Source organism: Symsagittifera roscoffensis, chromosome 3 (genome assembly GCF_963678635.1).
Source record: "Symsagittifera roscoffensis chromosome 3, txSymRosc1.1, whole genome shotgun sequence".
NCBI classification, from domain to species: Eukaryota; Metazoa; Xenacoelomorpha; order Acoela; family Convolutidae; genus Symsagittifera; species Symsagittifera roscoffensis.
Genome location: NC_087064.1, coordinates 26951987 through 26976945, shown reverse-complemented (window position 1 = coordinate 26976945; position 24959 = coordinate 26951987). Strand labels below are relative to the sequence as shown.

The 24959-nt window shown below is 34.1% G+C and overlaps 2 protein-coding genes across 2 annotated transcripts in view; both read right to left on the bottom strand.

The window, feature by feature from the left end:
- LOC134841276 (prolyl 4-hydroxylase subunit alpha-1-like) overlaps positions 1-24959 on the bottom strand; it is a 538710-nt gene that overhangs the window by 269271 nt on the left and 244480 nt on the right. The window lies entirely within an intron of this gene.
- On the bottom strand, positions 1236-23109 carry LOC134841352 (radial spoke head protein 9 homolog). Its single transcript, XM_063857280.1, has 7 exons — positions 22965-23109; positions 22377-22482; positions 20811-20950; positions 12472-12628; positions 7584-7713; positions 6938-7084; positions 1236-1493 (listed from the first exon to the last, which is right to left on the bottom strand). Exons 2-7 carry the CDS (start codon positions 22461-22463, stop codon positions 1333-1335), a joined length of 822 nt encoding a protein of 273 aa, XP_063713350.1. The 5' UTR covers positions 22464-22482; positions 22965-23109; the 3' UTR covers positions 1236-1332.

Here is a 24959-nt window from a genome sequence, read left to right as displayed (position 1 = left end):
TAATTGTTCTATTGTTTCATTCATTTAATTCTATTGCTCTTTACTGGAAAAAGGTCAAATCTTTGTTTTCTAAAATTCCCGTCAACCATTTTCTCCCAATTTTTTCTTTAAGCTTCCAGTTATATTTTTTAGTAGAAACTCCAGTGAAACTAGAAAAGCCGCTTGCTCTGCAAGTTGCAGAGCAACCGGTTGTTCTAGTTTCACATGGCGTTATTGCCTTGCACAGAGGAGTCAACAAAAACTCAAACAGGATATGGATTACAGGCAGTCGTACTATTCTAGGTTGGGTTGTTTTACATTAGATAATTTCTATCACATTAAATTTCTGTTTTTTTGCGTTTTTTTTTACAGTTTTCGAAAAAATGCCTGGAAGATATTAATTATCCTACATTCTAAGAAAAGATAAAAAACGAAGTTATACCTGCAAAACGAAAATTGAAAAAAATTTTCTTTCTTGATCAGCTTTTTTTGCGACTAAGTTCTTTTCATTTCGTGAGATTTTTTTTGTGTATTGCACGTAAATTGAATCTGTAAGTGCATACTAAAAATAGCCGATTTTAATCAAAATTCAAAAAAAATTGTTCCTTCTCCTCTTTTATTGCAAATACTGACCATAAAATAGAATTAAAAACATCCGGTTGGAACTTCTTGGTCTATCAAAAGCCAATTTGGTTTACATGCAAGTCTTAACAATTGAATTAGAGCAAGATTAATTATAGCTTGGTGGAAGGTCTAACTTGGACTATTGCGCCCCTGTCCGCCCTGTCGGCTATGCTTGCTGTTTTTTGTTAACGCCTAGCATTTGCGGCAAATTAGACCATTCCAAGTTGAATTTAGGCAAATTAAAGCATCCACACAACTTGTTACTAGATGCGAAATATATCGCGTTGTACTTCAAATTCTGCTTGTGAAAGAGGGCGGGTGATTTTCAAAAAAAAAGACTTTCTTTTTTTTTGAAATATTTTTCAAAAATGATTTCATGCATAATCAAGTGCAGTCGAAAAAAAAATTAAAAAGGAGCAGTCCTGTTTTAGTTCACATAACTTTCAGAGGACTTTTATCTTCAATATTCTTTGATTTATTTCAGACTTTTTCAATTAACACAATTTCCTACTCTGTCTGGAAAAGGTGAACATAAGTAGAAAAACAAGTCCAAATAATCAGACATGACTTTTTAGTTCTGGTTCTGGCCCCACATGATTCATTTCTCGGGACCAAGACTATCAAAATCAAACTGATTTTGAAAAATTTTATTTTGTAATATAGAAACTGAGGTCATTTCAAATCAATTATAATAGTGTATAATAACATTTGATTGTAATAATAATGAGTTTACAACATGAAGGGAAGATCTTGGTTCTTCTCACCTAGCCCCACATAGACGTATCCAAACTTGGGCTGGTTAATGACATTGAATGCAACCAGGCCAGGCCACCAAAGGGACCTAAGGGTCACGAGGTTGTTGGCGTGTTCTGATTGGATACTCCAGCAGCCTGTAAACAGAAACCAAAAGTTTGCTGTTTATGCTAATATTAAGTGGCTCAGAGTCATCTTCAAAAAATCAAGAAGGTTATCAGCATGACATTAGAAGAAATCGATATCTTTTTCACAGGTTTTTTTTCTTCAAAATTTAAAAAATCTGTATACTACACATGTAATGTATCGTCAGACAAAAAGGCAAAAAAAATAATCAAGATTGTTAAATATTTTTTAAATTTGATATCGTTCAAGTAGCTGCTTATTAAAATTAACTATCAGCTAGTTATCCGAGATCAATTTTTTGAAACATTTGACAATCTAGAATAGTTTCTGCCGTTTTGAATTCTGTTTTCGATTAAAATTGTTCTGTTAAAACCTTAACTACAGTGCTGATTTAAATTAACCGGACAAAACGCGTTAAACTTGAAATTCAAAACCCGTTTTTCTCAAAATGGGTTGGGTTTACGTGAAAACTTATGAGGGCAAAATCTGCTTAAAATTTTAGCAAAATCAATATGGTGCAACTTGTTTTGCGAAATTCGGACCCAAAATTTTGAGAAACCGTAGCGATTGAAAGTGCAAAACAGTCTATACACCGTCACTGAAACGTTTATTGAAAACTAAAGGCAAGACAAAAAATTTTTCGGCAAAAAATTGACAACCTTAATCTGTTTTGAATCGGTCCGACAAATTGAATAAGCCTCAGATGTGAAACACTTTTCTGTTTTTATTTTTCTGTTTTTTTACGATAATTGAAAATGGGAGGAAAATTGAATTCAGTTGTGTTTTAGTTTTTTCTTTTTTTCTTTTTCCACGCAAAATCTGGACCCACAAACAATCATTGGAGTGAGTCCAGTTATATACCATTTTGAAATCTTTTCAGCTGTGATTGAAACGACTTGAAATTTTTGGTTGAAATTTTTGAGTTCAGTTTAGTTTTGAGCAAATAGAGCAACCGAGTAGGTTTATTATAGAAGAATAGTCCACGAACCTTTTATTCAAGACATCAAATTTTAGATCAATTCCAATAAAATTAGTTTACATCATGGAGATATCTAACTTCAGGTGCTTTTTTTAGTCAATTTTTTCAAAAAAAAACTCGTCGTCCGTTATTCCCGTTTCAGAACTAGTTTCAAATCTGCTTTAATTTTGGGTTTTTTTTTCAGATCTTTACATCAGACCACACGCAAAAAAAAAATAATTTACTTTGAAATATAAAATTGTTTTGAAAAGTTTTATAAGAATATGATCCGAACATTTTGGGCTACTTGAAAAAAAAACTGTTTATCTTTAGGGAAATTTGATTCCAAATTACAGATAAAAAGACGAAAAGTTTGCGGTTGGTATTTTTTTTTCATCAGAAAAATTTTGGCTTTTTACACTGCCATTTGACCGAATTTTTTGTATTTTACCCGAAAACTAGTCATGACCTGTGCTCGAAACTCAAAAAACACACCTCAAAAATCATGAGGCTTTAGTAGTTGCCAGAAAAATGACTAGTCTGGAAGGATTAATGCGCTACATAGCTTATAAACTATAATCGGCAAATAAACCCAGATGAGAGCTTACTGCCAAGTTTATTGAGGGAAGTTATCTTTTTTACTCTCTTGGTAATCGTCATGCAGTTCTCTTTCAATTTCCCAATAAGGAGGAAAAGCTAATGGCCATGGAGAATTCGGTTATGGTGATGCCGACATATAAGAAACCAGGTAGCTTGGACTTTAGTAATACTGAGATGAGCACCGCATGTGTACTAACGAAGGGCCTGAATGGACATGAAGCATTTTGCTGTTTATTTGGCTGTTCATAAGCCGTGTGGAGTTTATAGACCAGTAGACAATAAAGGGTAGTCGGGTCAACCAACGCTTCGCTCTGATGTAAGCAACCTTGGTGTTCCGTCTCACGGAGAAAGTAACGTATTGTATAAGTTTGGAAAAAGGTTTTTATTCAGACCACTTTTTTGAGCAAGCTGGAGATTCTCAACAAGTATATTTCAAAAACCATTGAATATTTATTTATTTTTTTGGCTTCAAGGCTGATACGATAATTTACTTGAAATTTTTTTGAAAGTTATATGGCTTGGAATACAGCCAGTTTGCTTAAGTTTTAGACCAATTTATCCATTTTTGTCAGTGATGGTGAACGCGTAAACAAAAACAATTTCTCATTCTTTCTCTTATGATTTGATATTAGTTCGAGGCAAGCTAATTGGTCATGATAATTAATTCCCCAGATGACTCAAAGTGATATAGCTCTTACTATAATATTATTGCTGCTGGGAAGGAAAACAAACAAAGCTGATAATTCATCCTTTATCAAAACTTTCTATAAGAAAAAGTATTGAGACAACCTAAAGTAATCGGAACGTTCAGGGTTTTCTCGAGTTAAGGTCATTCGTGATGTTCTGATTTTCGGGAAAAAAAGTTGAAGAAATGTTTTCGGCAAAATTTGACTCTTAACTAGGTATTTGTGGTGGATTTTTTCTAAACATTTAGAAAAATTTTAGTCGTAGGTTCAAAAGTAAGAAGAATTGTTTAATTATGGTGATCTGAATGATAGGAGTGAGTCAATTTTTTGTGAGTTATGGGAATTTGAAGTTAAGACTACTTTAACCAGTTTGAGATAATTAAAGCGCTAAACTTTCAAGTTTGTGCGTTTCATTGGGTATGGGGTAAGAATTTAAAAAAAATTCATTGTTTTGTCAGTTTTGTTTCAAATTTTGTCGAAAGTTTTAATCGGATTTTACTGCAAACACACTGAAAGGCAGTCGGAACATACAACGCTATGCCTTGATTACGAGGAGCCTTCTTTCACTTTGCTTCTTCTTTCAAAGAAGTAATTGACGTGGACATGAATGGAAAGAGATCGTGCTTGAACTGAATTCTGCTCGCAAAATATCAATTAGGAAGGAGCGTGTATACGTTGACCTCCTAATGTAATTCCACTTAACCACTCAAAAGAGAAAATGATATCTTAATCAGTTCACAATTCATCTTAGCGGCACTTATGAGAGTATTTCGAATTAGAACATTTTTCGACTTCAAATATAAGGTTGCACTCAACCACTTTGTAAAACATGCTTGAATGCGGCTGAAAAGGGTTTGAATCAGTAGTTTGGGCTCTTTTTCCTAATCCTCTTCCCCACACAAAAGCATCAGTATTATGGTGTAGCGAGGAGTTTTACCATGTTAAGTATGGAGACTAATTGTCATGCCAATTTTCGTAACAATCAAACAAAGTGATAAATAGCAAGTGGGGGAGGAAGAGAGAAAAAAACCCGCACCGATGGATAATAATCGATTAAAATGGAAAATTGTTGTCTAAAATGTTGCCAGTATAATCCATTATTGCTGCAATTTTATACCACGAAATCGATTATATTGTCATTATAATCTATTATTTTCGTAAAAACACAGTCCATTAAAATCCATTATAATGGATTATAATCCATTTAAAATCCATTATAATTGATTATAACGGATCATAATCGTTACATTTTTTGCTAAATCATTTGCAAAACTTGTAAAATTTCTGCGTTATTCCCGGCCTACTCGCAATCGAAACCTTCTCAAATTCACCCCCCCCCCCCCCCCTCCTCCTCACTTTGCCCCCTATCCCCAACCCCCAACACCCCCCCCCCCCAAGCTACTTTGCCCAATACCCCCTCCTCCCGCCATTTTTTTTAACCCCGCCCACGTTCAGTAAACGGATAGGGGTTAAACTAATAAAATGAGTGGGGGGTGAACTGAGGAGGGGTAATCTGGGTGTGGGGAGGGGGTGTTAAACTGGGGAAAGGGGTTGTTAAAAGAGGTAATCGAGTGTACGTAGTATAGAAAAAGTAGAGAAAACTTAACTAAATAAAAACTTGTGAAAAGTAAAAATTTATGATATGTAATATGTAGCAACTGAACAAAATAAGAAATGAGATAGCTCTGAAAAAAATTGCAAAATTCATAACTTCTTCTCAAAAAGTACATATAATTTGATGGATTACAATCGAATATTTTTGTATTTTTCTTAGATACTGACTATAAAATGACAATCTAATCAATTATTATCCATGGAACTCCAGTGCGGGAAGTCGTAGCTTGCTCTCTCCTATACCTCCCTTATTTCTGGAATTGCTAATTTTTGCCATCCCCGATAGTGTTCGTACCAGTCAAAAAACGCCTTTGGTTTCAAAATTTATGGGTTATTATCAATCAAGTCAGTTGTTGCTCCGACCATTGAAAATGGGGAGGAACTTCGTGTTTTAGTTTTTTTTATTTTTTCACGCAAAATCCAGTACCACAAATAATGATCATACTGAGTTGAATGATACATCATATTAAAGCTCTTTCAATCGTGATTCGAAACAAATTTGAAAATTTCCAAAAAAATTTCCCAGTGTTGAGAAAAACTGGTTTGAAATTTTTTTGTGAGTGTTAATTGCAGCAATTAAAGCAGGCGAGCAGGCTTACAAGCTGAATTCTGCCTAAGTTAGGACCTTAAAATTTAATTTTAAGCAAGTAAAACTGGTTATTGAAATTTTTTAGCTCCAATTTAAGAACCAAAAACTTCAATTTTAAAAATATTTTAGTTTTTCTAGTCATTTTTCAACAAAAATTTTTGTCCAGTTTGCCTATATTAGTACGACTGTCTAATATGGCTAAATTATATTTTACTTCAGATCCTTTTATCACACCAAGTAGTAAAAAAACTACACATATTTGGACAAAATGATTTTCTAAACCAAAGTTTTCTAAAGACTATGGTCTCAACATTCGGTGCTACTTGCACAGTAAGCGGCTATCCTTGTTCAGATGAGGCAATCGATGAGGGGGAGGGGTTAAATTTTCATTTTAAAAATTAAAAATTGTTGTCAACTTTTTTAGGTCGACTCAGAGTTACTCGGAACAGGCTAAAAAAGAGAATTTTTCTTTTTGAGAATTTTTTGGAAGAGCTGGACCAAAAAAGTTGCGTTTTGTTGGCGCGTGCATCTTCCTCAAATTTAGTATATATTGGCTTCAAAGACATCTTTAGAAATATTGATATATCTAAAAAGTAATTCAATGCGATTATAGCTAACTGTAGGATCAGATATCATTACGTCAAGCCAATGAACTGAAACAGATTATCAAAATCCGATTTGTTATCAGAGGTTGAAAAAATTGAGATGCAAGTTCAGCAAAAGCAGTTTCTCAAAGGACGCATATAAACATGCGATCACCATGCTCTAGTATTTCAACAAAAAATGCTATGTATCTAAAATTAAGATGATTTGTATTTTCAACCGGGCGGACAGTTATTGAATTTACTCAATAGCCAGCTACCCCATTTTAAATTCTCATATCGACCACTTGCCTTAATTTTTCCATATTCGTAAACAACTCAAATTGAGGTCTGTGAAAACGCAAAAATCCCAAGTAAAGAATAAGAGAGGAAGGGAGGGGGGGGGCTTAGGTTGTTTGTGCTGTACCTCTGGGTATGTCCTCCTCGATGGGGGGCAGGAAGTCGATGGCCTTGTCGTGGCTGGCCTTGGCCAGTAGGGTCTTCTCGTGCATGTTCTCAGGGGGGAAAAAGTGGAAGTAGGAGCTCAGTTTGGAGGCATCCGTCTGGTCCTGGCCTACAACCACAACGGAACAGAAAAATTAAATTGACAATTTTAACACTATTTCAAAACCGAAATTTTTGGGCAAGACTATTTAATTAGATTTTAGAGATAAGCAGTTCAGTGCAACATTTAATAGCGAATCCCGCACCCGCTCTAAGGCATGGCTTTTTGATTGCTGTGCATTTCTTTTGAGTTCGTTTTAAAGTTAATACGGCAAAATTATCTGCAAAGAATTCTCGTTTCTTCAAAAGTGACCAAATGTTGGCTGCGACCAACTGCCCAAAGCGACATTTCGTTGCTTCACGAATTTTTATCAAGAGTTTTGATCAAATCTGAAATAGATCATAGATCGAATTATCAATGATACGTATAGCTGTGCTGATAAACCTGTCTAATATATCAAAGCGTTAAGTTAAGGGGCATGGGAATCATGCATTTTTGGATGTCTTTGGATGTGGTTTGGGTTACATTAGTGACTAATCCATCTGAAGAAAGGGGGAAGAATTAGTACCTTTGTAGTTGTTGTTGGCAAGCACATTTCCTTCGGGAGTGAGTTTGAATGCGCCTCTGGGCACCACCGCCGCCTCACAGTCTATCATCTGGATCACGCAAGCCAGTCGCTCCTCCTCCTTAATCTGGTGCTACACAATACAACAGCATTTCGAGCATTTCGTAAAATCAACCAGTATCGATCAATAACATCGTAAAATCTATAAATGTTGTAAATCTCTGATGTGTGTTATCATATCTGGCCTTTAAAATTATACCATTCAAAGTGCTTTGATCTCAAAGTTTGCATCAAAGCACTCGATTGCTGCCAGAACGCGAGTAATCTTCTACAGTTTGCTCATTTTGTTTCCTAATTTTTGCAGAAAAAGTTTTAATAACCAGGAACTAAACAACTTCACCATCAATTTTTAGATACCTATATTCAAGCTAATAGTGATCTGATAAATAAGCTGTTTTGTAGTTAAACTATAATAAAATCTGTATTTGCCTCCTTCACTCTTTTTTGGCTACATTTTTTCTTTATTATGATTGATATTATTAGGATTATTCTGTTAAGCCCGCAATTTCTATCAAACGGTAAAACTTTTACTCGTTTGTTCTTTTATATTTAAGTTAGGCTCTCATCCCAATGTTTCATTTCCCCCAAAGTTCAAGGTTACCAAAAAAAATTTGATTCTCGCTCAAATTAGTCTTACGGCGCGCTCTCAAGTGATGCTTTTGTAAAAAGAATTCTTCATTTGTAATTCTGTACGTGTGATAACTTCACTTGGAAACAGTTGTATATGATTATTATACCCCCGCCAGCCTAGCAGGTTTCAAAAAAAGTTTTTGTCAAACATTTTTTTAGTTCAACAAAACTGATTTTATGAGAAATTATTCTCTGCCGGCGGCAAAACTATGCAAAAAAACAATTGAGCATTTTTAGCAACGTTTACATCCCAACCCCTAAAAAGCAAAATGATGAGTTTTTGGTGAAGTAATTATGATCTATGATTTTCTGGCTGCTGTCAACGAAATTCTTAACATGACCTATTGCATATGTAGAAAAGGGGCAAAAAGACAAAAATAATGGGAGCATGCGACTTACTTCTACAATTACTTTGCTTAGAATCAAGTGAACATTCCCCCCTTAAATCAATTTAAAAGGGTGATTGTTAATTTCATTGCATTGATACTTTGTAATGCTTACTTTATAGACACCTTTTTTCCTTGACAAAAAAAACAAAAAATATTTGTTCAAATCAGCTTTTAAAAATTAAGAAAAAATGAGAAAGCTGTCTCTTTTCCAGTTTCCGAAGCCCTAGATAAATTATGGGCCAATGCTTATTTTTTAGACGCGCTTTTTTATTGAGAGCAAAATATATTTTTTTGTTCAATTTAGGCTTGGAAAGTTTTAAAAAAAGGTCTCTTTTCCAGTTTCCCGTCCCCTAGTTGGATTACAATACAATGCAAAAATGTAACAAACGGCTTGTTCAGCAGTTTGCATAAAACATGGGTTGTAAAGAGGTATTCAGAAATTCACGCCAACATGTTTTTTTTGTTATGACTTTCGATGAAAGTAAAGAATATATAAGCTCGGTGCCATTTTTTTGTTGAGAAAAAATTAAATCAGATGAATTGCTGACTCGGAGGATCGCTCCTTGGATATACATGTCCCCACCGGTTGCACACAACTTCTGATTTAATTTAACTCACATTTCCAAATTGCTCGTTTCTTACTTTGACAAAGAAAGTGTAACGCAAATTTATTAAGCGTAACGCTCCCACTCTGATAGTGAAAGTGTAAGCGAAAGTGTTACTTTGATAGTGAAAGTATTACTTTGATAATGAAAGTATAACGCTCCCACTCTGGTAGTGAAAGTGTTCCTTTGATAGTGAAAGTGTAATGCTTCCACTCAAAAAATTGTTCGAAAATGAACTGAGGCAAGCTATTTGATCTTATTATTTCTAGATACGACTCAAACATTAACACTCGAAGTTCGACATTATCAGCTTAAAATTAATTGTTTGTCAAAAAAATCGTTTACCAAAATTTATTCCAAGCCATATAAAGAGGTGACAAATTGTTCAGGGTTTTACCATGACACGAGCAGTCTTTTTACAGTTTGGAACACCAATAGTCAAAACTGGCTTTCAAAAATCAGTTTTAGAAAAAATGAAAGAAAGAGGGAAAATGGAAAAAAAAACCAACTATGGAAGGTTTCAAAAATTGAAAACTAACTAAAAATAATGCGGTTAAAATTATACTGAACCTGTCACAAGCACCAAAAAAAACTATAAGTGTTTCCAGTTTTTTTTTAAATTTCGCTTGCACATATCGATGCGAAATAGTGAAGGCAGTAGAGTGAGCATGGAACAAAGAAGATCTGAAAAAACGTGTATCTAATTATTACTTGATCCATTTTTTTTTCACCCATGCAATTATTGTTCCGACCTCCTAGAAAATGACGGAATATTTGTGCTCAGGGTGGTTTTTTTTCTCCAGGCAAATTTCAACAATTTAATTAGCCATTTTTGACGGACTTTTTATTATCATTTAAAAGTTATTGTTGTCTTGAGCTTAAGTTTGAAAAGATATTTTACCTGTGATCAATTATCATGGAACCATTACTCTAATTGAAGTACCTACCTATTTGTGAGGAGGCTGCAATTTTTATAGGGTCTACAAGAGTTTTTGTTTTGAGCTCAACATTAAAAAAATGTTCCAATTGTGATATTTTTTGCAAGGTCAAGCTGGTAAGATAATAGCCAGTTTGGCAAATTTGGGATAATAAACGCGCAATATAAGTTGTTCTATAAGTTGTGAGCGGCGAAAAAATCCGGGTTAGAAATTCTTCCAAATTAAATTGAGGCGGACTATTCAGTCTAAATGCTATTTTTTATGCAAAATGTCCTTTTGTAATTTATATAGCGTAAAGGGGATGCTTCAATTGAAATTTTTTGACAAAAAGTTTATACCACATGAGTTCTATCAATACCTCAAGCTAAAACCTTAAAGGACATTCAATTGTTTTTATTTTAATTTGGGAATGCTTTGTCAATTTTTAATACCTTCACTCTGGTGACCAAAAATTTAGCGCAAAGCCGATCGAGTCCATACAATTATTTCGCAATCATTATTATACATACACTACACTGTAAGGATTTTTAAAAATCAATCATTTGAATTTTTAGCAGCAAAAAAAATTGTCCTGAGCTGAAGCTCTATTTTTTAACACTATTTGAAATTTTGCTCAAATTTACTTATGCTTTTTATGTTACTACGGCAATTTAGTAGATTGTTTAGAAGCTCTCTATGATATGAGCCTAGTTTTTTTTAGAGTCTCATTTTTCGGTTTATCTTTAAAACCAAACCAAATGCAAGCTGAACTTATGACTTCCAGGCTGAAGACTTCTTCCCGGGTAATAACATTGAGCACTTTAAATAGTTCATTATTTGCTCTGACAACAACTCTTTTGTTTTTCACAGTGTGAAAAAAACTTTGTGTACCATTTTTGTAAATTGGTTTGATTGATAGTCTTTCAATCAAGAACAGACAACTTTTGTTTTAGTCTTTGTTTTCTGATAAATTGATGATTCCGACTGATTTAAGACGCTAAGTGAGGCCTGTAAGACCCGTGGGAAGTGAGGCTTAGCGGGACATGAAACTAGATTTGATGAAACCCTAATTTTACCCACTAAGTTGAACATCTGAAATAAACATCACAATTAGCAGACAAGGCTACTTTTGCTTAAACGTCCTTCAAAGGACAAGATTGAGAGGGGACTTTAATGTTTGCAACATTCAAATTAAATTCACCTAGGGGAAATTTAATCATCAGTTTACCATGACAAGGCATTCTGATCAGTCTGCTGTCTTAGTCAAAAGCGATAAGTGATTAAAAGATAGAATTTCTTGGAGCCATTTTTTGATGCTAGGATGTAATGCGATCCAATATTTGATGCAATTTTATATTAAACCGCGGTCTTCAGAAGTCGCAACTTTGTTGCAGCAAATGCAACTACTTATTGAAATTGGGTCGAGATTTTTATTTTTTCAACCGATGATAACCAATTTTCAATTTTTTTTGCTCCTGTCGAAAAATTAATTTATCGGTGAGATTTTTCATCTCATAAGAAGCAGAATTGAGCACTGAGCAAATTTTCGATTGGGCTTTTCATTGAGACTTTTGACATGACTGTATTAAGTCTAGACAGTAAGAAAGTTATCGGTCGAAACATTGAAGTTTTCAAATAAATCAGGCTGCTTAGATCTAATTGATCGCCCATAAGGTGGACAGGAAAAACTCGAGTGGCCTTTGCCTCCCAGTACCGACAAAAAACAATCGATGTCTTAATAACTCTAGAATTAATTTAAAAATTATTGAGGAGATTAATTTCCAAAATGAACTAAAAACGCGCACGCTACAAAACTATGTTTTTAGACACACGCTATCTGGCCAGGTTGTTTGAAAATTCAAATTTGATTGAAATTTTTTTTCTAAGTTGACAGATTGCTTCGCACATTATTTCTGGTGTTCTAATTTTGTGCTAATTATTGACAACAAGGTTGGATCTAAGATTTATGTCGAAATTAAATCGAGCTTTTTTAGATTGACCGAATCGATTCTGTGCTCTTCAAAAATACTATAAAGACACTGTTTTCAAAAATTTTCTGCGCTACAGGCAAATTTTCCACAAAAAAAACTGTTTTTGGGCACTTTTTGATCGGTTTTGATTTTAAAAAAAGGCATTTTTTGCGCACGCGCCTCCCTCAAAATTACTATATTTTGGCGCGAAAGGCACTTGTAGACCAATTTTAAGAGACGAGAGGGCGCGCTCCTTCCTAAGTCCGCCTCTGATTATAAATACTGTCGTATCATCGATTGGGCAAAAAGAGCGTGCTTACGGCGTCTTCGGTGGATTCGCCGTCCTTGGTGACAATCTCGACGATCTCATATTCGTGGGCGGGGTCCCCCCTGAATCTGCCCCTGACCTTGGAGGCAGTCTCCATCAACTTCTCAGTCACTTCTATCGTCAGATTGCTCCACTCCATACAGTTCAGACTATAAACACAAAACAACAAAATGACTCATAGTGATGCAAAAAAAGAGCAGGGATGAAGGCCTTTGGGGACTTGAGGCCAACCACGGTCCGTTTTCCTACTCAAAGAATCACTAAGGCTTGTACAAATGTCTTAAGCAGATTTTAGAACATAGCGCCTTCTTGCACCAGATTGAGCAGCTCGTTTGTCGTTGCTATATCTTATATAGGAAAACGAAAAAATATATAAATGTATAAGTTTATTCTTGAGTAGAACTGTAGTAGATCAAAAGAAAACTTCTAATTATCACTGGTTCATTGAAATTCATTCATATCATTGAAAAAAGGTTCTAACTACTTACATAAAAATTGGCATTTGAAGCAAAAAATTGGGGAATTAAAAACAAAGCAACTTATGCGTCCTTTTTGATCTCATTGACAAGCAGTTTTATGGCTGGACCAGCAAAAAAATTAAACCTGGAAAAAAATTCACTAGCCAAAATTCACGCTGACCAATTAATACAAGTGAAGCCTATGAAGTATCAATTAGCTAATGTGAAATTGTATCAATCATCTACGTTGAAAATAGTTATCAGCATCTGGACTCTCTTAGGGCCTAAGCAGAGATCGGTGAGATCGGTCATGTTTTTTGTACAGGTACAACCTTATAAAAAAACACACCAGAAGATTACCCTCTGAAAGAAATAAAGATCTCTAAAATTTCTCAAAAAGTTGGTTGATCAATTATTGACAAAAAAAGATCGAAACACAGTTTTAACTTCACACGCCAGAAAATTCAAACCAATGAAACCTAATGGTGGCTATATATTACTAAAGTCGCATTTAATAAGTCGATCAAACTACAACTTAAATAGTTTTTCATGATACTCCATTTGTGTGATCGCAACAAAAACTTATTTACAATATTTGTACTTGCGTGAATATATCAGTATTCAAAGATTACGCCCATTTTTACTTGTTCAGCGTTGCAAAAACAGGTTAAATTTACGATACTTAAGAGTTGAAATTTCATTTAACGAGCAATACTGTACTTCACCCGTTAAGTTGATCGCACACAGATTTTTTTTAAAAAAATTACATATTTTTAGAGTAAAAAACCACGTCTCAGAATTTGGATATGCAAAAAACTCGACATACCTTTAAAATATTAGTTTCTTGTTTAATCTAAACATTTTAGATTCGTATATGCAGAAAAAATTGACAATTGAATTTTCTGAGAACAATATTTAGTTTGGTTGATTATTTTACAAAAACGAGCAACAAATTGAAAAATAAGTGTGCGACTTTCATATGTTATTTGGGATATCCTTCAAGCCACAACTACCAAACTCCAGAAATGAATTTCATCCAATCACAACTCGGTATGCAAAACAAAACCAAAGAAAAAAATGGAAATTCAGGTAGTAGGTCAGTAATCCAAAAAACCGAAAATATTTCTTTTTCAATTGGCCAAATTTTCTCATCAGCTCAGAATGCGCGAAGTAAACAGTTTTTGGTCAGTTATACAACAATTGGATGCGTTTTCAGTCAATAAACCATTCTACTCAAATCAGTTACAAAATCACAACATTTCGAACTCTTAATTCTTAATAAATTTACTCGCTGAGCTTCTGCGTGTGATTTTTTTGAAAAATCAACCATTATCCTAAGCGTAGAAACTACATCATTATACTCAACGGGAACAAAAATATTGTTCCGACTTTAAAAAAAAGTGGGGAATATTTTTGCTTGGATTAGTTTTATTTTGTTCAGTCATTTTTTTACCTTTTTACTAAACTTTTTTGACAAAAATTTGTATACCATCTAACAGATATTCTAAGGATAAAATTGTCCCAAAGTGAAGAGAGGCAACTCTTTCGGTCCTATTGATAGACTAAGAATTTTGCTTTTAGGTTGTTTCATCTGATTTTAAACCAAACACATTTAAATTGGCCTTAATGTGCAGTGGTAAGGGTCAGGGCTTTTCACTGATGTACAAGCAGTCCCGTTCATTTCAGTGTTCGCATTATTCAACTTGCCGTTTGAAAATTTTTGGTTTGCATTCAAAAATGGCGTTTTACTTTTTGTTTTCGATTGAGCAAATTGCATGGCAGTGATAGTGTGTGAGGATGAGTTCTCATTTGACCTCTAGCTTCAGTTCTAGAACTTGACCGATTACGGAATAGTGGTACTACGTGAAAATTCTAGACGCCAAAAATGTTCTCGGATCTCAAAAAAAAGAGACTCGTTCAACAAAATAACTCAGTATTGATTGATTGATTGTGGGAAATAAAACGAAATGGACTATGCTTATACATGCCAGATAGCCGTCCATTGATCCTCTGCGAATCGCAGAAACCACAATTATCATTTTTTAGGCATTATTTAGGCGTGGTTTATAGTTTTTTGTGCATTAAGTCTTCCGTTTTTGAATTAGGCGAAAACAAATAAGTTCTAAAAATACATCAATGAACTTCTTTAACTTCTCACATATATTAATGATGTATGGTACGCTTCACGCTTGCATAAAAATTTTCTTTGTTAATTAATTGTCCATCAAAAATGTTTCTCGGATGTTTTTAGCTTTTTTGTTGAAATAATGGACTTTCTGTTGAAATAAAAAAGCAAGCATGGTTATTGTTGTAATGAAACAAGGCAGTCTAAAATTTTTGAGAACACGTACGCTTTCACACCCCGCCTGAAAATTATTGCATATTTTTCTTTATTAGGAATGATAAAATAAAACTGTAACACAAAAGCAAAAAAAGTAATTGTTCCCTGGTTTGACATTCATAGAACAAAAGAGAATTTCAAACAATGCTTCACTTAGATTTAACGTACAAAATTTTAGCTGAACATTTTTCATTCAAGTTCTAAAAAAAGCTTTAATTATTCCAAATCACATGTTTTACTTTTTGGACGACATTCAATGTTTCTGCGATGAAAAAAAAACAATTTGGTTTTGAACGTGCTTTTTATTCAAAGTTTTTGAATGAAAACTGTGTGATAAGCAATTTTTCCTTATAAGATTTTGTGGAAAACTTTTCAATTTGGTTGCCAGACATCCCTATTTTCTATGGAATTTCATGACAATTTTGTTTCCATATATGGAAAAACTTTGACTCGCAGTTTTTGTCAGCCCATGCTATTTTATTAGCTGAAGCCAATGAGTGATACTTTCGTTGTTCCATGTCTGAACGAGCGCTTAGTTCATTATACATTCGTGACCAGAAATGTTTCCGGTTAAAGCGATCAATTTTTTTAATATTATTACCCAGTGTTAAGACTATACCGTATCATGAAAGGAAGAAGTTGGGTTATCTTTATTAGTCAGGTAGATTTGAACTCACGAAAGGGGCAAACCGGAGATTTTTTCACGAACCTTTTTTGTCTGAGCCAACTTTTTTTCTACACAAAACGGACGGTTCGTTCATGCCTTCTGAGATTTGTTTGTTTGCTGGGAAATTTATGGTTCCACGGTTACTGAAGTTTATATCTGATCCTCAGAAAGGAATTTATTAGTGATGACGCAAGTGATCTTGGTACAAAAATACACATCGCGACCTTTATCATTTTGATGATGAGAAGGTCCAATTGAATTAATTGGGCGGGAACTTCATCTGGGTATAGAAATAGTTAGTTGGTTCGAACGATTCGATTATTTAATTGAACAAAAGGAATTTCAAACATGATGCTTCCTTATATTTTCACAATCTGAGAGCTATGTACTAGTACCCTCGCTATTATATTGCACTAGAAAACATGACATTCTATTAGCTAAACTGCTTAGATGTTTAACTACTTAGAGTGGGTTGGCCACATGCTAAGACCCTTTCAATAAGATTTTCAATTTATGGTTTGAATAACTTGTTTTATGTTAAATATCGGCTTTCCTCGTTTGGATCAACCGTACAGTATTCCCCCAATCAATTTAGGAGAGAAAATATGTATTTTTTTTTTCAGGAAGTATTTTTAACAATAGCCTAAATTTGTACTACATAAACAGTTTCAAGAGCGAAAATTGATCAAAAATGCATAAATAAAGTTAATTAACAGCATTGGAACCTGATCTAAACTACATTTTATTATTGGATAAATTAGATATTTTATCACTATAAAATATTTAATATTAACCAATCATATTCCATCTAACTAACAACCCACTTATTTGTAAGTGCTGAAATTACTTGTAATTTCAGCACCAGAGAGATTTGAATTCAACTTAGAAATTAGTTACCTCTCCAAGACAACTTCAAAAGTCGCAATAAGCCAGTATACTCTAGATCTATTGAGCCTAGCAGAGACTAGTTAAACACCCTGAGACTAGTAGATATAAGAGTAAGATTAGGATCAGTATTAGACTAAGAAGTTGCACGAATCTATCCGGCCGAAAATAAGATAGCGTGACGAGCAGACGGTGTACCCTATCCGAAATTACTCTATGAGTTAACCACAAGGACCTAACTCAGCATTCAAAAATAACCCTGCATAAAAATTAGAGAAGCCGATTCCGTTTGTGCGAGAGTTCGAAATGCAGACTTTACACAGAAATAATTTTCAAAACTAATGCGTGGCTTGGGGAGACATTCTTCGGTTGGTCACTTAGAGGGGTTGAAGATTGTACGTTTGATACCCTAATATAAGTATAGTTTGCTTTTTTGTTATTGCCTCTGAAACTGGCATGGTTGCAAACAACATTTATATTTCTCAATTGACACGTAACCCCGCACTGTAGTTCAATGGAAAAACAATCGAATCTTGTTGAATTTTATTGTCAGTGTCCTTGGAGGTGAAAAATAAATCTTGAACTTGAATTCATTTACCAGCTGCAGTCAAAAGTTATAATAAGAACTTAATAATTATCCTAATAATCAATTTAGAATGAGATGTGTTGTTGTTCCGACTTTCGATACAAAAGTAACGGAATATTTGTGCTCGAGGTGGGTTTTTTTTTCTTCAGACAAATTTCGACTTTTTAACTAGCCATTTTTGGCGGAATTTTTAAATATCATTCGGAAAGTGTTGTTGTCCTGAGCTCAAATTTGAAAAGATATTTCACCTTGTGATCATTTTTTGTAAAGTTACGGGGTTTAAAGATTACCATTTTGGCCAATTTGGGACAATTAACGCGCGATATATTTCGCGCTATTAACGCGTAAGCGGAGAGTTAATCCGTCTAAGAATTCGTTTCAAGTTGGTTAAAAGAAGCTTATATGCCATAATTGATTTGTTAAAAGGAGCAAAATCTATCACTTTGTACTTAATATGGCATGTGGGGTGATGTTTTTATAAAAAATCTCAAACTTTTTAGAAAAAAGTTTTAATTTTACTTTATTACATTTAAATTTTCCATTTTATTACTGTTCCATAGACCTTAAAAGGCAGACGGAACATTCAGAGCTTCGTCCTGATACGAGCAGTCTTGTTGTTCCGACTTTCGATACGGAAGTAACGGAATATTTGTGCTCGGGTGGGTTTTGTTTTCTTCAGACAAATTTCGACTTTTTAACTAGCCATTTTTTACGGAATTTTTTTATCATTCAAAAAGTATTGTTGTCCTGAGTTTAAATTTGAAAAGATATTTTACCTGTGATCATTTTTCGTTAAGTTATAAGGGTATAAAAAAGATTGACATTTTGGCCAGTTTGACCAATTTGGGACAATTAACGCGCGATATAATTCGATTTGGGACAATTAACGCGCGATATAATTCGCTTACGCGCAAGCGGAGATTTAATCCGTCTTATAAATCGTTCCAAATTGGTTGAACGAAGCTTACTTGCCATAATTGATTTGTTGCAAGGAACGAAATCTATCTTTTCGTACTTTATATGGCGTGTGGGGTATGAATTTCATAAAAAAGTTCAAATTTTAGAGAAAAAATTTCATTTTATTTTGTTTCATTTAAATTTTTTATGTTATTACTGCTGCTCCATAGACCTTAAAAGGCAGTCGGAACATTCAGGGCTTCGCCCTGATACGAGCAGTCTTGTTGCTATTTGTCTTCAATTTTTCTCCGCGTTACTTTGATTTCGTTTCATTTTATGTTACTATGTTATTCTGTTTTTGTTCCGACTTTCGATACGAAAGTAACGGAATATTTGTGCTCGGGTTGGGTTTTTTTTCTTCAGACAAATTTCGACTTTATAACTAGCTATTTTTGACAGAATTTTTTTACCTCATTCGAAAGCTATTGTTGTCCTGAGCTTAAATTTGAAAAGATTTTGCACCTGTGATCATTTTTCGTAAAGTTATGAGGGTTTAAAGATTGCCATTTTGGCCAATTTGGGTCAATTAACGCGCGATATATTTCGCGCTATTAACGCGTAAGCGGAGACTTAATCCGTCTTAGAAATCGTTCCAAATTGGTTAAAAGAAGTTTATTTGCCATAATTGGCTTGTTACAAGGAGCGAAATTTTTCGTTTTGTGCTTTATATGGCGTGTTGGGGGATGATTTTCATAAAAAATTTCAAATTTAAAAAAAAAAAATTCATTTTATTTTATTTCATTTATTTTTTTTGTTAATACTGCTGCATAAACCTTAAAAGGCAGTCGGAATATTCAGGGCTTCGCCCTGATACGAGCAGTCTTGTTGTTTTTGCATAAATATTGGTGTTTTGTCATGAAAAGAGAATATTTTCAGGAAAAAGAATGCATATCATACATACATTTTTTATGAATGCAAATTCAAAGACAAGGTTTTTAGATTTAGCGACATCTCAAATAACATAGAGTTAACTTTCGTTGTTGACCCTAAAAATTGTGTTGTCATCTCTTCGAAGCGCAAAACGATCAAAGTTTTCAAACAAATTTTCTCTTAAACTTTCTCCTTGCATGTGAATTTTCCTGTGTATAACGCAATCTTTCATGTTGAAAAATGTATAACGCAATCTTTCTTGTTGAAAAGCTCAAGTTTTGACTCATAATTTATGTAAAAAACTCAAACAACAATTTTTTGTTTTGCATAAATTTTAGGTCTCGGGTAAAGAACTACAGTGCTGATTTAAATTATCACAAAACGCATTGAACCTGAAATTTAAAACGCATTTTTTCAAATTAGATTAGCTTTGGAAATGGTGAAGGACAATTTTGCTCAAAACTTTAGCTGAATTATTGTAGTGCAATTTGTTCCGCAAAAATTGGTTCCAAAATTTTACCCCAACAAAGGATTTTTCTTCGTTTTTTTAGTAAATCAAAAATTACGCTATAACTAATTTTTCGATCACTAACATAGTTATATCAGCGTAAACCTGTTATGTAGCTCAGCGAACTTTTTTTAAAAAATAATCTCCAAACAATGCGCAATACATTTAAATAATGTTTTTGAATAGAAAATATGGTGTTTTATTTATCAAAATTGACCGTTTTTGTCTATTAAACAAAAATACTTTAATTTAAAAATATTTTTGAAGAATAAATCTCTCCCACAGTTTGTTTGGCTACGTAAGAAGCTCATGTTGGTATAATTATGTCAGAAATTGACCAGGTAGTTATGGCGTAATTTTTGATTGACTAAAAAGCGGAAAAAAATCCATTTTGAGGTAAAAATTTGGGCCCGAATTTTGCAGAGCAAATTGCACCATATTAAAACTGGTGAAGTAAGATTGGTCTTCATGATTTTTCACAGAAAGTCAACTCAATTTGAGAAAAACGCATTATAAAATTCGTGTTAATTGCGTTTTATCCGGATAATTTAAATCAACACTTTATTAATCCGAACATTTAATTTAGAGACATTATAGTTATTAAAATATGGCCAAAATTTTGAAGTCTGAAACTTTTTTGATGCTTTTTGTAAAATTTGTCTCTTTGCAGATTGGTGTCAATGCATGTTTTAGGCGAGATCTTTAATGTCCCGGTCAACCAAGATTCTTTAAACCATCTTTGTTTGATTACAACCACATCAAAATAATGATAAACAAATGATTTGGGAAAATGCTGGTCACGAATTGTTCATGCATAAAAATTTAACCACGCAGACTTTAAATGCAATTTTTAGTATTTATGGAAATGTAGGTAAGTGGAATATGTTCTAAGCTCAAGTAGAAAGATTCAATAATTTCTTCTTGCACGTCACCACGCAGTTCGAGCGTTCTTGTTTTGTTTTAAGAAGTTAAGTTTTCTAATTTGACAACTAAGCTTTAGTTAATATATTCTGAGTATGATTGAATAAAAAAAATTCTTTGGAAGTAAATATGGCTAACCTGTAAAGTGTCTTTCGATTCTTCAGGAAGTCGTCTGTGACACCCTGCACTATGAAGTAGTCATCTTTGAAGCCAAGGATTTTGCCCCAGAAGAAGATCTTCCTGAAGTTGTTCTTCTGCTTCACAGACGCCAAAGATACCTGAAGAATTCAAATAAACACTGAATATATCTCGCATTAAACCACCCGAGCACAATTATTCCGTTACTTTCGTTACGAAGTCGGATCAGCAAGCGTCAGTTCGTATTAAGGCACTGGCATGTAGAATACGCTTGCTCCGCTTCGCTGTGCTGTGTTTACATCCGGCATGAGAAGAAAAGTGCGCGTGAATTAGTCTTCCAAGCTCAATATGATGTAGAAATTGTCCCTTAGTGTTCCGACTTTCGTAACGAAACTAACAGATATTTGTGCTCCGGGTGTTTTTTTCTTCAGACAACTTTAGACTTTTTATTTGGCCATTTTTGACAAAAAAAATTTTATATCAATGAAAAAGTATTGTTATTCTGCACTTAAATTTAAAAAGATATTTCACCTGTGATCATTTTTTGTAAAACTATCGGGTTTTAAAGATTGCCCCGTTGGCCAATTTGGTACAATTAACCCGCGATATATTTCGAACTTTTAACGCGTAATCCGTTCTAGAAATCGTTCCAAATTGGTTGAAAGAAGCTCATATGCCATACGTGATTTGTTACTAGGAGCGAAATTTATCACTTTGTACTTTATATGGCGTGTGGGGGGAGGATGATTTTCACAAAAAAATTTCAATTTTAAAATGAAATTTTTTCACTTTAATTTATTATATTTAATTTTCTCGTATTATTAATGCTCCATAGACCTTAAAAGGCAGTCGGAACAATCAGGGCTTTACCCTGACATGAGCAGTCTTGTTGCGATTTTTCGCCTGTTACGAATTGTAGCTTGTGACGAACTTTCGCCTGCTACGGCTTGTCGCTTGTTACGAATTGTCGCTCTACGAATTTATGCAAATTAAGTTAATAATCGAGCTTTTTACTTCCCAATTGATTCCCGCATTGAAGTTTTGACCCAAAGTTTACCCATAGGAGGGTCACAATCGGCGCGAATTAAGCCCTGCAAACGTCGGTATACTTTTTTGCTCAAAACAACCATAAAAGCTTTGGAATGTTTTTTTGTTTTTCCACCAATTTCAAAGACAATTTTCTGTTATAAAAATGCTCAAAAGCAACATTCGAATGAGTGAGAAGTTCTCGAAACTTGAGTTTTCTTCTGCCCATCGAATGATAACTTTCCGACAGATAGAATCATGCTAGAAGTCTAATGATCCCGTTAAAAACCAAATGAAATGAGCTAAAAATTTTATGGGTCCTTGAAGGAAGTTTTTTTGCGCTTAAAATGTTCGCAAACAGGTTCAAAATTCGCTTACTTATTTTTTGAAATAGTCACAAAAATTGGGTGACGCATCTTTCATACTTATTTTTTTTTTTCAGGGAACCAACTGTCATACTTGTACCCAATGATGCGCACGACATCTACAATGTGTAAAAATACAAAATGACACCCCCTGTAGCAAAAAGAGTGCACATACCTGCAGAGCCGTCTTCTGTTCAGTGCTGAGTACGATGCCACTGCTGCCCAAGTAACTAATCTCAAGGTGCAAATTGTCAGAGTCCATGTTGTAAAACTGGTTCTATCTGGAACAAAAATGATTCAATTCGTTCAAGTGCAGCAGTTTTGAAATGAACTTTTTTATGATTTTCTTAATTTCTGTATTCGGGGAGGGGCGGTGGTAACTTGATTAGCACTTTATGGATGTTCTTTGTAGGCCTCGATTGACCTTTAGTTACAAACTCTGCCTAGATACGAACTCTGAGCTATCTTTTGTTCCAAGCAAAAGAAAAAATTCATCGCGTAAATATCTACGTAAGTCGATCTACAGAAATTATTCAAATAACTCAACAATCAATTGACCTTTGGGAGCTACAATTCCAAAAATATCAATATCAACTGCGTGAAATTAAAAATGATCAGAAAATCAGAAAACCATTTGTACAAAAACAATAAATGATAAAAAAAAATAATGGTGTTGAGAAATGATACGTCAGAGAAGAGTACTATTCAATGATTCACTATTTTGCCCAAAAACAAAAAAGTAAATATTTTGAAAACTACTCACATTATAGACAAGAATATCAATATGAGAGAAGATAATTTTTTAAATCTGGTTAAAACTCAATCTGGTTGCGAAAAAAATTACGTGCAAGTAAAGATTCTGCTGCTTAAACGTATTGTATTACAACGCTTTACTAATGCATTAAGAAAAAAAGCTCATTTTTGCACGTGTCTGAAACGTTGAGCTTTATTTTGGATTTGTTTTGTTGAAAATATACCTTTGTACAAACTACAAGCTTATGTTTGTAATATTGCCTTAAAGAATGTTTTTATGATATAGTTTTCGAGATCAGCTTGTGCTTTGACGTAGTTTTCTGCTTTATCAATGAACATGGAATCTTTAATTTTTGAGCTGTGAACAGTATACAGAAGCACAATAAAAACAGTCAGAAAAGGCAAAAAAATTACGATCTGTAATACAACTTCATCACAAGTATGAAAAAAAAAGAAATATCTTCCAAAATTAGCTTTCATCCCTAATTACAGTACTGGAACACATTTGAAATGTTTTTGGTGATATCTCAATTTTTTTATTTTCATTTTTTCATCTTTTCTTTTAAGATATTTCTAAATAAAGAAAATCTAACAAGCAGTTTTAGGATAGCGTTTTTTTTAGAATAAGTGACCCGGAACCCTTAAAAACTCATAGTAGATTGATTCTTTAAAGTCAAAGAGATCAACTGTTTCACTTGAAAGTGATAAAAAAAATTTTGAACGTTTTTCTCAGGCGCGGACTTAGGGGGGAGGGGGGTTGGACGCCTCCTTCTTCTCAGGGATTCGACCCCCTGCCGACCCCAAGGATCCTCCCTTTGTACTGTTTTGAGTCATCCATCTTTGGTAAGGAACCCTAATGAGTTGGGATGGATGTCTAACTCATAGAGTAATTTCAGATAAGGTACACCGTCTGCTCGTCACGCTATCTTATTTTCGGCCAGATAGATTCGCGCAACTTCTTAGTCTCATACCGATCTTAATCTTAATCTTATATCTCTTATTCTCAAAAGATCTAGAGTATACTGGTTTTGTTACGAGTCGGTCTCTTGGAGAAAGCAACTAAGTTGTAAGTTAAATTCAAATTTCTCTGGTGCTGAAATTACAAGTTATTTCAGCTCTCACAAATAAGTGGGTTGTTAGTTTTATGAAGTGTGATTGGTTAGTCTTTAATTTTTTATAGAGATGAAATATCTAAATTATAACCAATAATAAATTATAGTTTGGATCTGGTTCCACCCATCCGGGGTTTACAGAGTTTTTGTTCTTTTGACTTCTATCTGTAATTGAGGTTGGATGATGACCGTTTGCATTTCGCGAGCATCATTTTTATTTCGTGCTTGGAGGAAGAAGTTCCAGGAAGCTGGAATCGTAGATGTCATTCTGTCATTCAACAATGACTGTGACCCCCAACAAAATCAATCTGATTTCCAAATGGTTTGTTATGATCGTTTGCTCTTGTTCGGAGTGGAGAACTGTGTTTCGAACTTGTTTGGGAATGGCGTGAAGCTCGAGTTTGAAAGGAATGCCTTGTAGCTCGGATCTCTACGTATACTTGACTATCGAGATGGCCATTGGTCTGATTCAATGAAGTCCTTTGCTTCGATGTCAAGTCGTACTTCAAATCATTTGAGTTGTGGTTGTGAGCGGCATATCGGTTGTGTTCAGCCATTCTGTGGGTTGTGTGTTATGAGGTCGTCTTAGCTGCTTGATGCTCGTCTTCGTGACTGTGTATCGTCTATATTACTGCAATATACATTTTACATAAATAAATGTTTAGTTAGTTCTTCTTTTAGTTATGACTTTTTAGTAGTGTTTATCACAAAAGATTTTATTTTAGTTCTGTTATTTTTAAAGAGTTCTTCACACTTGAGTAGCTCTTGTCAAAATTCGGGAGTGGGTCACAAAGCGTGGATTCTAGCACGGTGGGTTAGGCTGGCTATTAAACATGCTCAGGGCGTCCTTTTCTGGTGGGTTAGTCCAGGAGTGAGTGTATGATTTCATGCTG